This window comes from Podarcis erhardii, assembly GCF_964252035.2.
Source record: "Podarcis erhardii genome assembly, chromosome: 7".
Taxonomy (NCBI): Eukaryota; Metazoa; Chordata; class Lepidosauria; order Squamata; family Lacertidae; genus Podarcis; species Podarcis erhardii.
This window is the reverse complement of record NC_138511.1, coordinates 85527170-85539414: the sequence shown is the minus strand read 5'-3', so window position 1 is coordinate 85539414 and position 12245 is coordinate 85527170. Positions and strand designations below refer to the sequence as shown.

Genomic DNA, 12245 nt, shown 5'->3' with positions numbered 1-12245 from the left:
CCTCTGTCTGGTTCCCTGTAATTTGGCTTCTCGCAGCAAGGGAACCGCCAGAAGGCCCTCGGTGCTGGACCTCAGTGTCCGGGCAGAATGATGGGGGTGGAGATGCTCCTTCAGATATACTGGACGGAGGCCGTTTAGGGCTTTAAAGTCAGCACCAACACTTTGAATTGTGCTCAGAAACGTACTGGGAGCCAATGTAGGTCTTTCAAGACCAGTGTTATGTGGTCTCGGCAGCCGCTCCCAGTCACCAGTCTAGCTGCCACATTCTGGATTAGTTGTAGTTTCTGGGTCACCTTCAAAGGTAGCCCCACGTAGAGCGCATTGCAGTAGTCCAAGCGGGAGATAACCAGAGCATGCACCACTCTGGTGAGACAGTCCGAGGGCAGGTAGGGTCTTAGCCTGTGTACCAGATGGAGCTGGCAGACAGCTGCCCTGGACGCAGAATTGACCTGCACCTCCATGGACAACTGTGAGTCCAAAATGACTCCCAGGCTGCGCACCTGGTCCTTCAGGGGCACAGTTACCCCATTCAGGACCAGGGAATCCTCCACACCTGCCCACCTCCTGTCCCTCAAAAACAGTACTTCTGTCTTGTCAGGATTCACCCTCAATCTGTTAGCTGCCACGATTCCTATGCCCCCTCCTGTGCTCCACAATTCCCCTCCCTATGCAACTCAAAGACTCGCTAATGCCAGTTCCTCTCTCTCTCCTCCTCTCTGTTCCCAACAGGTGAAAGGCGGAAGGCACCTCTGCACCTGCCGGGAGGGATACACAGGCGCAGAGTGCGAGACGGAGCTGAGCGCCTGTGGTGGCGCCCCCTGCCTGCACGGAGGGCAATGCCAGGAGATGGAAAACAAGACCTTTCTTTGCAACTGCCCTCCCGGGCTTAGTGGCAGTCGCTGCGAGGTACTGAATGAATTTTATTATTAGGGTCACAGACCAGTTCCGGCTCACTTACAATATCAGGAAAATCATAAAACACAACAGGAATACACTGAATTGCAATTGGGTATAACAGAGACAGTACAGTTATAGCGGCAGTTAAAAATATATGTTAAATCTTTATCACTAAAATATAATCTAAAATTGACATTTAAAACCTTTAATGCTGTATTGTTTTTAACTCGATCGGAAGCTGCCCAGAGTGGCTGGGGAAACTCAGCCAGATGGGCTGGGTATAAATAAATTATTATTATTATTATTATTATTATTATTATTATCATCATCACCATTTTGGTAGTACAGCTTGTTCCCTAAGTTTTAAGGCAGTCGCACAGAATTTGGCCACCCTTAGCATGATCTCTAGATCCTTTTTTTTTTTTAATGATATTTATTCAAGTTTAACAATAATAACATACACAAACAAAAAACAACAAAGAAAAACACGTATAATTTCCATCCTTATTTTCTTAAACCTAATTTCCCCGACCTCCTCATACCTCCCCCTTCTGTATTCTAATTTCATTATCTAATCAGCAAATCCATTCCCTTATTCCCCAAAATCTTTAATAATTCTGTTCTTTTTCCATAATCAACACCCCTGAAAACCACATAATTTTTAAACCCATGTCAATTCTAGCCTTCATTAATTTTTATAATATTTGTTAAGATAGTCTTCCAGTCTTCTTCCACTGTCTCCTTCTCCTGGTCTCGGATTCTGCCAGTCATCTCTGCCAGTCCCATGTAGTCTGTCATCTTCATCTGCCATTCTTCCAGAGTGGGTAGATCTGGTGTCTTCCAATACTTTGCGATAAGGATCCTTGCTGCTGTTGTAGCATACATAAATAACGTTCTGTCCTTCTTTAACACCACATGGCTAACCATACCCAGGAGAAAGGCCTCTGGTTTCTTCACATGATCTCTAGATCCTTGTCCTCTACCAGGAGTTTTAAACATTGAAGTTCGGACCCGTTTGGAGATTTTTGTATAACAGGAGTGATAAATACCGAGCGTATATCCCCATAGAAATGGCAGCGTAAGAAGACATGAGAGACAGTTTCTACCTCCATCAAGTCGCAGGGACAGACTCATTCCACGTATGGTTTACCCTCAAATCTGCCCTGCAATAAGGCAGGTGGCAGCACGTGTCCCCTGGTCCTGGGGTGTCTGGGGCTTCTGTGAGGCAAGGTCAAAGCACCAAGCTAAAACTCTTCAGTTCCTAAAAGGATCACGGGGCAAGGGTGTCGAGACAGTGCTGCATGGATCTCTCTTTTTATATATATATATTATATTTTTTATTAAGTTTTATCAAAGAAAAAGGTTACATAAAGAAAAACACAGTGCACATAAACATACAAAAGACCTCAGAATACAAAAAAAGCAAACAATTAACATATTAGGGAAAAAAGAAAAACCAAAAAAAGAGAGAAAAAGTTAAAACACTAAAAAAGATTCAAAAAGTTAAGAATAAAAATCCCTCTCTTTAATTTCTTACCATTCATAAACCTATTTTCTTGACTTCCTCACCCCCCCTTTCTTTCTTGTATTCCAATTTAAAATTGATTAGCAAATTCCTTCTTATTAATTTGATCCTTAACTATCTTTCTTCACATATTGTTTGTTCCTAATTTTCATCTAATATCTATCCCTTCTTTCATATTCTTCTTTCCCCTTTTTTACTAGAACCCAATCATTTCATTTCAATGTCATCAGCATTCAAAAATTTTACAATGTTTTTCTGCGCGGATCTCTTTCATCAATCTGGGTGTTGTTTCCCGTGGAGCCTCGAAGGCTGAGCGTGATGCCCTGTGCCTTCATAGAATAGATGGAAGGGACCCTGAGGGTCATCTAGTCCAACCCCCTGCAATGCAGGAATCTCAGCTAGACTGTCCATGGCAGATGGCCACCCAACCTCTGCTTAAAAGCTCCAAGGAAAGAGAATCCTGCTGTCAGAAAGTTCTTCCTGATGTTTACTCCGAATTCCCTTTCTTGTCGTTGGTTCAGCTCCTACCTGCCAGAGCAGTGGAAAACACATCTTCCATGTGAAAGCCCTTTGGATTGAAATGGGCGTAATTAATAATAATAATAATAATAATAATAATAATAATAATATAGTCATACCTCGAGTTACAGACGCTTCAGGTTTTCGTGTCGCGCACCGCGCCGAGCCCGGAAGTACCGGAACGGTTTACTTCCGGGTTTCGGCGCTCGCGCATGCGCAGAAGCACTAAATCGCAATTTGCGCATGCGCAAAAGCACGAAATCACGACCTGCACGTGCACAGATGCAGTGCTGTGGGTTGCGAACGTACCTCCCACACGGATCATGTTGGCAACCCGAGCGTCCACTGTAATAATAATAATAATAATAATAATAATAATAATAATACTACTACTACTACAGTGGTACCTCAGGTTAAGTACTCAGTTCGTTCCGGAGGTCCATATTTAACCTGAAACTGTTCTTAACCCGAAGCACCACTTTAGCTAATGGGACCTCCTGCTGCTGCCGCGCCGCTGGAGCCCAATTTCTGCTCATATCCTGAAGCAAAGTTCTTAACCTGAAGCACTATTTCTGGGTTAGCGGAGTCTTTAACCTGAAGCGTATGTAACCTGAAGCGTATGTAACCTGAGGTACCACTGTAATAATATTTTTACTGTTTGTACCCCGCCCACCTGACTGGGTTTCCCCAGCCACTCTGGGCGGCTTCCAACATATATAAAAGCGTAATAAAACATCAAACAACTTCCCTTTATATCATATCACCTCTCCGTCTTCTCCAGGCTAAACAGTCCCAGCTTGCTTTCCAGAACCTATGCTTTCGTGCAGTGCATTCACAAAGTTGAATATGTTATGCAAAATGCATGCAGATGCGCTCACTTTGAGTGACGTATGCATCGCAGAATGTTGCCTGTGCAAATTGTGCCTTTTCGGGGGGGGGGGAATGGGGGGAGAGAGAGAAGAGTGGAGTCCAGGCTTTCTGCAAATGGCCGTCTTTGCAACCACCTCTGGCGATCTGGAACATTTCTGCCCCACCCGGTTGCAGCCCCCTCTCCACCCCTCCGCAACCAATTTGTGTCCTTGTTCTTTGGATCTGGCAGGTCTTTGTGGATCCCTGCTCCTCGAACCCATGTCCCGACAATGCTTCCTGCGTGGGCAGCGAGGGCAGCTACGTCTGCTCCTGCCCCGAAGGCGCTGCTTGCCGGCAACTGCGAGAGGCCTGCCTGGACGGCATGTGCCAAGGTAGGTGCCAGGAGCCGCTGGCGGGGCCCAGGGTAACACTGCCAGAGTGAATTACAAAGGAATTTCAGAAATAGACTGGAAAGAGAAGCTGCTGAATTGCAACTTATCACCAAACTTAAAACTATGGAGAGACCTGGTTTGAACAAAGACATTGGATTCTTATCTCATTATACATGACAAAGCCATTTTTCACCTTCTCACCCCTTGCTTTTTCCTGTTAGACCTATTGCAGTCGTTAAGAGTCGTCAACAGGCTCATCGCAGCTATCTGCCAATCACCCATTCCCACCACCCTTCTGAGTAATACCCCTCCCCACCTTCTCACTATATAGAAGGGTCTGGTGACTTCTGTTTCAGTGTATCTGAAGAAGTGTGCATGCACACAAAAGCTCATACCTAGAACTAACTCAGTTGGTCTTTAAGGTGCTACTGGAAGGATTTTTTTTATTTTGTTTTGACTGCCAGAGTGCTATAGGAGAGGTCAACAACGGCTGCCACTTGTATACACACCCCTCTCTCTGTCCTCTGAACACTGTCTGGGTTCAAGGGCACATTAAAGCCCGGTTGCAAAGTGAGGGGCGGGCCTGGGGAAAGCCCTGAGCGGCCACATAGAGAAGCCCGGAGGGCCACGTTGAACCCAAAAAACCCGGGTGTCGAAGTGTGAGCCGGCAGTAAATCACACTGTTCGAAGTTGGAGTTAACTGTTTATTAGCCAAAAAAAACAACAACGATCTGCACAGCCTTGGTTGAGTGTCAGGCCTAAGGAGCACAGCAACTCATCCTGGTAGGTTTGGGCCCATGAATCAGTTGCCAAGGATGAAAGTCCCTGCCTTCCCACAGCAGCCTATGTCCCCATCTCTCCATGCAAAAGGAGACGGCGTATTTCATGCCTCTTCTGGTCCTGGGACAGCAGGCAAGAGGGAAGCTTGTTGAAGCAGGAGTGTAGCCTTATTGGAGTTCACCGATTGGGTCTGCGTTGCTCCGGGACAGGAGGAAGGAAGTCAAATGACACTGAGGTTGGTTCAAAGAAAGAGTTTATTCTGCTCTCCGGATAGCAGAAGGCACTTGCGTGGTGAGTCCACAGCAAGTCCAAAGAAATCAGAGATTACCTGCAATATATATATCCTCCAGGCACCCTCTTCCTCCTTCCCCAGGACTCCAACCACGTCAGCCTATGTACGCAGGATGACATCACATATGTTCTTGCTCTGGTATTCTTAACCATAAAAGGGTATTCCTTCCTGTAGTTCTGACCATAAAAGGATATTCCTCTTCCTACTCTTATCTTGGAGGAAGAGGTCGTCATCTCTGAGAACACGCTCTGGCGTTGTTCCCGGACTTAGGTCTGTGCATCTTTTGTGGTCAGGACATAGGATAAGGCAGAGACGTGTCTTCTCTGTTCTACTGGTACAGTCAGGGTCATTCCTTGCCGTGACTGATAAAGGAGAGAGTTTGTTTATACAGCTGTGTCCTTGTTATGCATTTGCTCAACAGCTCAAGTTTTATGCATTTTAGAGTGCTCTCTTGGAGAAACAAGAAAAGGGGGGGGGTGAGTCAGTTTTAAACTGACTGCACAGAAACCCATTCCTTCAGGAGGGGGTGGGACTTTCTGGTTTCCTCACCAGCCTGCCCGATCTCTGCCTCTTGGCCCTGCTCCTCTCCAGCCTCTGCTTCTGCCTCTGATTCTGGACTGCTCTCCGCCAGACTCTTCCAGCTCACTAAGCCCTGTTTCCTCTTCAGGTGATTATGGGTGTTGTAGTCCAACAAAACATTTTTTCCATCCCTGGAGAGACCTAGGACTGAACCTGCAGCCTCCTGCTCTGCTTACAGAGCCCTGGGGGTAATTTGGGACCACCTTCCTCAACCCGGAGCCCTCCAGACTACAACTCCCATCAGCCACGCTGCCTGACCGAGGATGATGGGAGTGGTAGTCCGAAAGACCAGGTTGGGAATGCCTGTTTTTTTTTTTGTTTCCCAGCGGGCAAGGCCTCATTCATCCTCCTCTCCATTCCAGGCGCCGCCAACCCAACGATCCTCTATGTGCTGCTCCCGCTGGCTGCCCTGCTCGTCCTGGCGGTCCCCACCTCGGTCCTCCTGGTGCTGTGGATCCACCGCAAATCCCAGCGGACTCCTCCAGCCGCACCGGAACCCGCCACCAACAACAGCCTGCAGCCCGACGCCGTCCACCTGATCCGCAACTTCACCCACGGCGACGCCGAGGGTGGGACCGGGGAGGAGGAGGCCACGGCCAAGGCGGGGCGACCCCCAGGAACGCGCCCGCCCTGCGGGCTACCAAAGACAGACATCTCCAATGAGGAGAGGGCCAAACTGAACCGGCTGAACGCCGCCCCGGCCTTGCCAAGGCCTCTGCTCTGACCCAGTGGGAGAGGGGACGGTGTTTAAGCTGTGTGCAAAAAAATTTAAAATGCGGAGAGGGGAATTGGACCCGCAGAGGAGGACTCCGTCAGCACTGCGATCAGGGGCTAAAGAGCCCAGTGGCACTGCCCCCCGGAAAAAAGTGGGGTGTGCAATCCCCAAAGCACCTTCCTGACCAATCAAGCCTTTTGTAGTAGCAGTCCGTCCATCCTTGCCCAGCGCTGCTGTATTTCTGACTTGGTAAAGATGTCAGGGTTCCTGTCTGCCTTTCACTTTAGGGCAGCGAGGAGCAGCTTCTGTGAAACACGTGTGCTGGCAGGCGGAAGCCCAACAGGTTGGGTCACCGGATGACGACCCCACTCCTTAAAGGGGGATCGGTTGGGGAGATTAGTTCTCTGGATGCGAGGAAAGCCGTCCCTCCAAACTTTAGTCTGGCAAAGGCAATATGGAAGCCGGGAGGATTTTGGCTCCGCTGCCGGACTTTTCTCAGAGAGTCCAGGTTGTACAAAGGGGTTAAAGGTGTGTGGGGTGTGTGTGTGTAATTTGAATGGAGAGAAGGGATTGGAGGAGCTGGGCCGCGCCCATCTGGACCTAGCCTCCAATTGGCTACATAGTCCGGAAAGCAACATTATGGAGTGCAGGGGGGTCAGGGCGGAAGATTGCCTTGTGGCCAAGCGTTGCTGACAACTGCCGGCCGTTTTCCCACGAGGGAAAACAGGAAATGCCAGCCCTTGCTTCCTCTTCTGCCTGAGGGGACTGGAGGAGGACCAGGGAAGGCAGCAAGGGAGAAGAATAGAGACCCCCGAAAAGCAGGCAGAGGGGGCTGGTGTTGACAAAAAGCGCAGGAAGCAGCGAGTGCCACACTCCTTGGAGGGCTGGATCTGCCACCCATCACGGCCTGCCGCCTGAGGCAACTGCCTCATCGAGCATCATGATGGGCCGGCCCTGCTGGGAGGGGTGGCAAATGGGCCAAGGAGAAGCCCGCCGAAGGCCCTACATCCCCACCAATTGTATCAGCCATCTCTTGTCACAGGGCATCAAAGCTAAGATCTCCCTTCCTGGATCAGACCAGAGGTCATCTTTTCTGCCTACAAGAGCCTGTCAGGTGACTCAGAGGATGCTCCTGTGGGGGTGGGCATGCTGTCCCCCCACCCTAAATCTAGTGCCTCTGTGCTCCTGGATGTTTCAAGCCAGGGATGGGGGAACCTGTAGTCCTCTGGGTGTTACTGGACTACAACTCCCATCCGCTCCAGCCAGTGTGGCCGTTGGTCAGGGATGATGGGAGCTGTAGTCTAGTGAGCATCTGGAAGGCCCAGATTTAGTCCATCATGGTTAAGAGTCATTTGGTGCAAGACTTTCCGTCCTCGAGAATTTTCCTAGCCTCCGGAAGCAGCAGCTGGTTAGTTCTGGGTATAGATATCTAGCCCCTGGACACTTGCCCCTGCTCCCTGGCCAGCTCCACAGCCATGAAGGGGAAGGTCCGGTGGTCTAAACCAGGGGTCAGCAGCCTTTTTCAGCCGTGGGCCGGTCCACTGTCCCTCAGACCATGTGGTGGGCTGGACTATATTTTTTTTGGGGGGGGGGGAGAATGAATTCCTATTCCCCACAAATAACCCGGAGATGCGTTTTTACTAAAAGCACACATTCTACTTATGTAAAAACACCAGGCAGGCCCCCAAATAACCCAGAGATGCATTTTAAATACAGTGGTGCCTCGCAAGACGAAAAGAATCCATTCCACGAGTCTCTTCGTCTTGCGGTTTTTTTGTCTTGTGAAGCAAGCCCATTAGCAGCTTAGCGGCTTAGCGCTATTAGCGGCTTAGCGGATCAGCTGATAAGCGGCTTAGCGGCTTAGCAGATCAGCTGATAAGCGCTGTGCGGATTAGCGGCTTAGCGGATCAGCTGATAAGCGGCTTAGCGGCTTAGAAAAAGGGGGGGGAGGAAAAAAACCCCACAGGAACTCGCAAGACATTTTCGTCTTGCGAAGCAAGCCCATAGGAAATTCGTTTTGCGAAGCACCTCCAAAATGGAAAACCCTTTCGTCTAGCGAGTTTTCCGTCTTGCGAGGCATTCGTCTTGCGGGGCACCACTGTAAAAGGACACATTCCACTCATGTAAAAACACCAGGCAGGCCCCCAAATAACCCAGAGATGCATTTTAAATAAAAGGACACATTCTACTCATGTAAAAAACACGCTGATTCCTGGACCATCCGTGGGCCAGATTGAGAGGGCAATTGGGCCATATGTGGTCCCTGGGCCTTAGTTTGCCTACCCTGGTCTAAGCTGAGACTAAAAATGTAATCTCCAAATGAGCTGGGGTGTTGGTCCTAATGCATGATGGGGGGTAGAAGCCGCTCCACATTAGGAGATGCCCGCTGTGGTTTCTGTTGCAGAAGATGATGTAAGTTTGCACAGTTGCGGAGGGGAAAGCTAGCGCCAGCCCTACCATTAGTCTGAGCGAGCAGCTGCCTCAGGCGGCAGTTAGCAAAGGGTGGCAGCAGTTTCTGCACACAAACACACCCCAATACTCATCTCCACTAAGCTAGCTGACTCGCCACCTCCTAAGCTAGCTTGATGACCTTCAGATGTGGTGGAAGATGCCAACCTAGTGTTGAAATCAGAGTCGCCCGTCGGTCTGGCTGGATTCTGTACGCAGAACAAGGCAATGCCATCTTGCCATTTGCCTCCGGCTGTGCTGGTCCCAAGGGCTAACCGTGCAGCGAGGTCCGAGTCCAGTCCGAGGTCAAGGGTGCGGTATGGAGGCTGTCCATCAAAGCTGAAGCGGGGTCCAAGGAAGGGAGTCGGGTGGGGTCAGGAACTCTGACAGAAGAGCAGGACAGGGTGCAGGCAGGAACAGGCTACCAATAATGTTGCTCCTGCAACTTAGGACTGGGGCTGGCTGGCTTTTATCTGCCCCAAGGCATAGGGCGGCCCCGATCCTCTGGTGACTCGCCTCTCCTGGCCTGGAGGTGAGCACTCCTCCTGCGGGAACTTAGTTCCCTCCGCCTCACTGCCCTGAGCCTCTGCAGCTCTGGAGAGGCTGGAGGGTTACCAGACCCAGAGGCAACCCCACCTTCCCCTGACGGGGCTGAGAGTGGAGCACCTGCAGGCAGTGGGTCCTCCATCACCTCAGGAGCCAGAGCAGACTCAGCTGACGCCTGCACCTGAGGATCCCGCACAGGTGAGGACCCTTCAGGATCAAGCCCCAGCCCCGGCTCAGCTGGTTCTGGAGGCGGGGAATCCTGTGCAGGCTGGGATCCCTCAGGTTCAGCCTCCGAGTCCGAATCCCAGACCATCACACTGGCAGCATAGTGTCATGGGCAGGCCGCGGGGAAAGGCCTTGTCTTTTCCCTTCATCCTGGGGTATCTTATTGTTCCCAGTTGCGACTGTCTGGCAAATGGCCTGTTTGAGTCTGATTCAGAAAAACGACCCCTTTGTGTCTCCTTATCTGCCTCTGAGGCGGCTCAGTTGCTAACCACTCCTTTGTGAAACCATCCCGGTTTCCGTAGTCCTGCGAATCGCATACCCCAAGTTGCGATTGGTGCTTCCAAGGAGATGTTGAATCGTTGGTTACAGCAGGCTTCACCAACCTGGTGCCCTCTGGATATTTTGGACTACAACTCCCATCAGCCATTGCATGCTCTTTCAGACAAGATGAGGAAAGACTCTGGATTGTCTTTCTCTTTTGAATTTGGGGAAATGCTTAAGATCAGTTTATTGAAGAACAAACAAGTTTTAAATATACAGTGGTACCTCGGGTTAAGTACTTAATTCGTTCCGGAGGTCTGTTCTTAACCTGAAACTGTTCTTAACCTGAAGCACCACTTTAGCTAATGGGGCCTCCTCCTGCTGCTGTCCTGCTGCTGCACGATTTCTGTTCTCATCCTGAAGCAAAGTTCTTAACCTGGGGTAGTATTTCTGGGTTAGCGGAGTCTGTAACCTGAAGCGTATGTAACTGGAAGCGTCTGTAACCCGAGGTACCACTGTATTCAGAACGGTTTCTCAAATTCACACCCTTAACTAGATGTGGCACAAAAATGGGGTGACTGGAACTGGCAGCTAATAATAATAAAAATAAATTTTATTTATACCCCATCTTCTCCGGCCAGAGCTGGGCTCAGGGCAGCTAACATCAGTAAAATTACAGTAAAAACATAATAGGGGGGAAAAACACCAATTTAAAACACAGGTTAAAATGCAGTTTAAAATGCAGCCTCATTTTAAAAGTAGCCTATAAATCAAAACCATAAGGGGAGGGAAACATAAGGGTCAGACTGAGTCCAAACCAAAGGGCAGGTGGAACAGCTCTGTCTTGCAGGCCCTGCAGAAAGATGTCAAGTCCCGCAGGGCCCTGGTCTCTTGTGACAGTGCGTTCCACCAAGTCGGGGCCAGTGCTGAAAAGGCCCTGGCCCTAGCTGGGGAAAACAAAAAAAAAATATGTTATACATGTTCAATGTATCTTTGTCAAACCATCACCTATTGCACATTTAACTTCCAGCATAAATAGGGAACTGAAGTATCTGTTGAAAGAGCGACGTCCCAAAAACTATACAGGAGGCAGCAACGTTAGCTGACCAAATTAATGAAATTAGAGACAGGGGCTGATGGGAGTCGTAGTCCAATACACAGGGTGACGAAGATCGCGAATGCTCATTGCCACAGATCCGCCTGCCTCCATATACTATGCTTTACCGCATTGCCACAGTCCCCTTCCTTAAAATCATATAAAGTTGGAAGGGAGACCCCAAGAGTCGAACTCCCTGCAGAGCAGGAAATATTTTGCCCAACGTGGGGCTCGAACCCACAAAAATGAGATTTAAGAGTCCTGTGCCATATCGACTGAGTTATCCAGAGTTTCTTGGGCATATCTGGACCAAAGTCCGCCAGCTGCCGACCCAAATCGAGGACCGACTCTCCCTCCTTCCCTACTGGGCAGAGTACGCATTATTGCTATTGTCATTAATAAGAATAATCCATTACTCTGAATCAGATAGAACTTGTACAGATTTGAAAAGGGGAGGAACAATGGGTGGGAGGGTAACAGTATCCCCAACCCAACTGGGAGTGGGCTGAATGTATTTAAATTGTAATATACTGTAAAGATGACTTTATAGCTTTTTGTTGATGATCTTCTGGATACTTTTAAGATGATAATTGATGATTATTTTGTACTGGGGCACAGTTGAAGAAACCCGAGTAAATACTTTATTTGCCTCATTTATTGCCTTGGGAGAAATTTCATTTCCTGGCTTGGGGTGGTCTGTCCCAGAATGGTTCTGATTGTCATTGTGGATATTACGGCATCCAAACCACTTGACCAGAGGACAGCTTTAAACAGGGGACCCTACTGGCTCCCTGTGTCACTAGAGTGTGCCATTTTAGGGGGTGAAACTTAATTTTTGCAAATTTCTTCGGTGAGGTGTCTTTAAAATATTTTTGGGTGTGAGTAATTCAGATCTGCTGGGGTTTTTGTTTTGCAATTGGATAACATTTAGATTGGTAAGTCTGCATTTGATGAGAGGTGCCAGTAAGTTCCGGCTGAGGAAAAGCCCTGAATTGAACCAAAATCCCTTTTGAATTCCCAAGTCATACTGCAGCTTCTTGGCACCCCTCATTTTTGGAATTTGAAAGTTGGAAAATTTGACGCGCCCTCCTTTCCCCTGACCCCTGATGAGGCATGGCTAC

At 49.0% G+C, this 12245-nt stretch overlaps 1 protein-coding gene and 1 long non-coding RNA gene across 2 annotated transcripts in view; both read left to right on the top strand.

Moving 5' to 3' along the window:
- The window catches only part of LOC309347168 (uncharacterized protein), a gene marked incomplete at its 5' end in the record, with an annotated part of 52328 nt that extends 45266 nt beyond the window's left edge, over positions 1 to 7062 (top strand). The window contains 3 exons of the mRNA XM_081871508.1: positions 730 to 906; positions 4041 to 4182; positions 6196 to 7062. Coding sequence (XP_081727634.1) covers positions 730 to 906; positions 4041 to 4182; positions 6196 to 6557 — 681 coding nt within the window. The 3' untranslated portion in view covers positions 6558 to 7062. The remainder of the gene's footprint in view (positions 1 to 729; positions 907 to 4040; positions 4183 to 6195) is intronic.
- The window catches only part of LOC309346284, a 127081-nt gene extending 115304 nt beyond the window's left edge, over positions 1 to 11777 (top strand). Inside the window, exon 2 of the long non-coding RNA XR_014158565.1 lies at positions 10538 to 11777. This is a non-coding gene — a long non-coding RNA (uncharacterized lncRNA). The remainder of the gene's footprint in view (positions 1 to 10537) is intronic.
- The last annotated feature ends 468 nt before the right edge of the window (positions 11778 to 12245 follow it).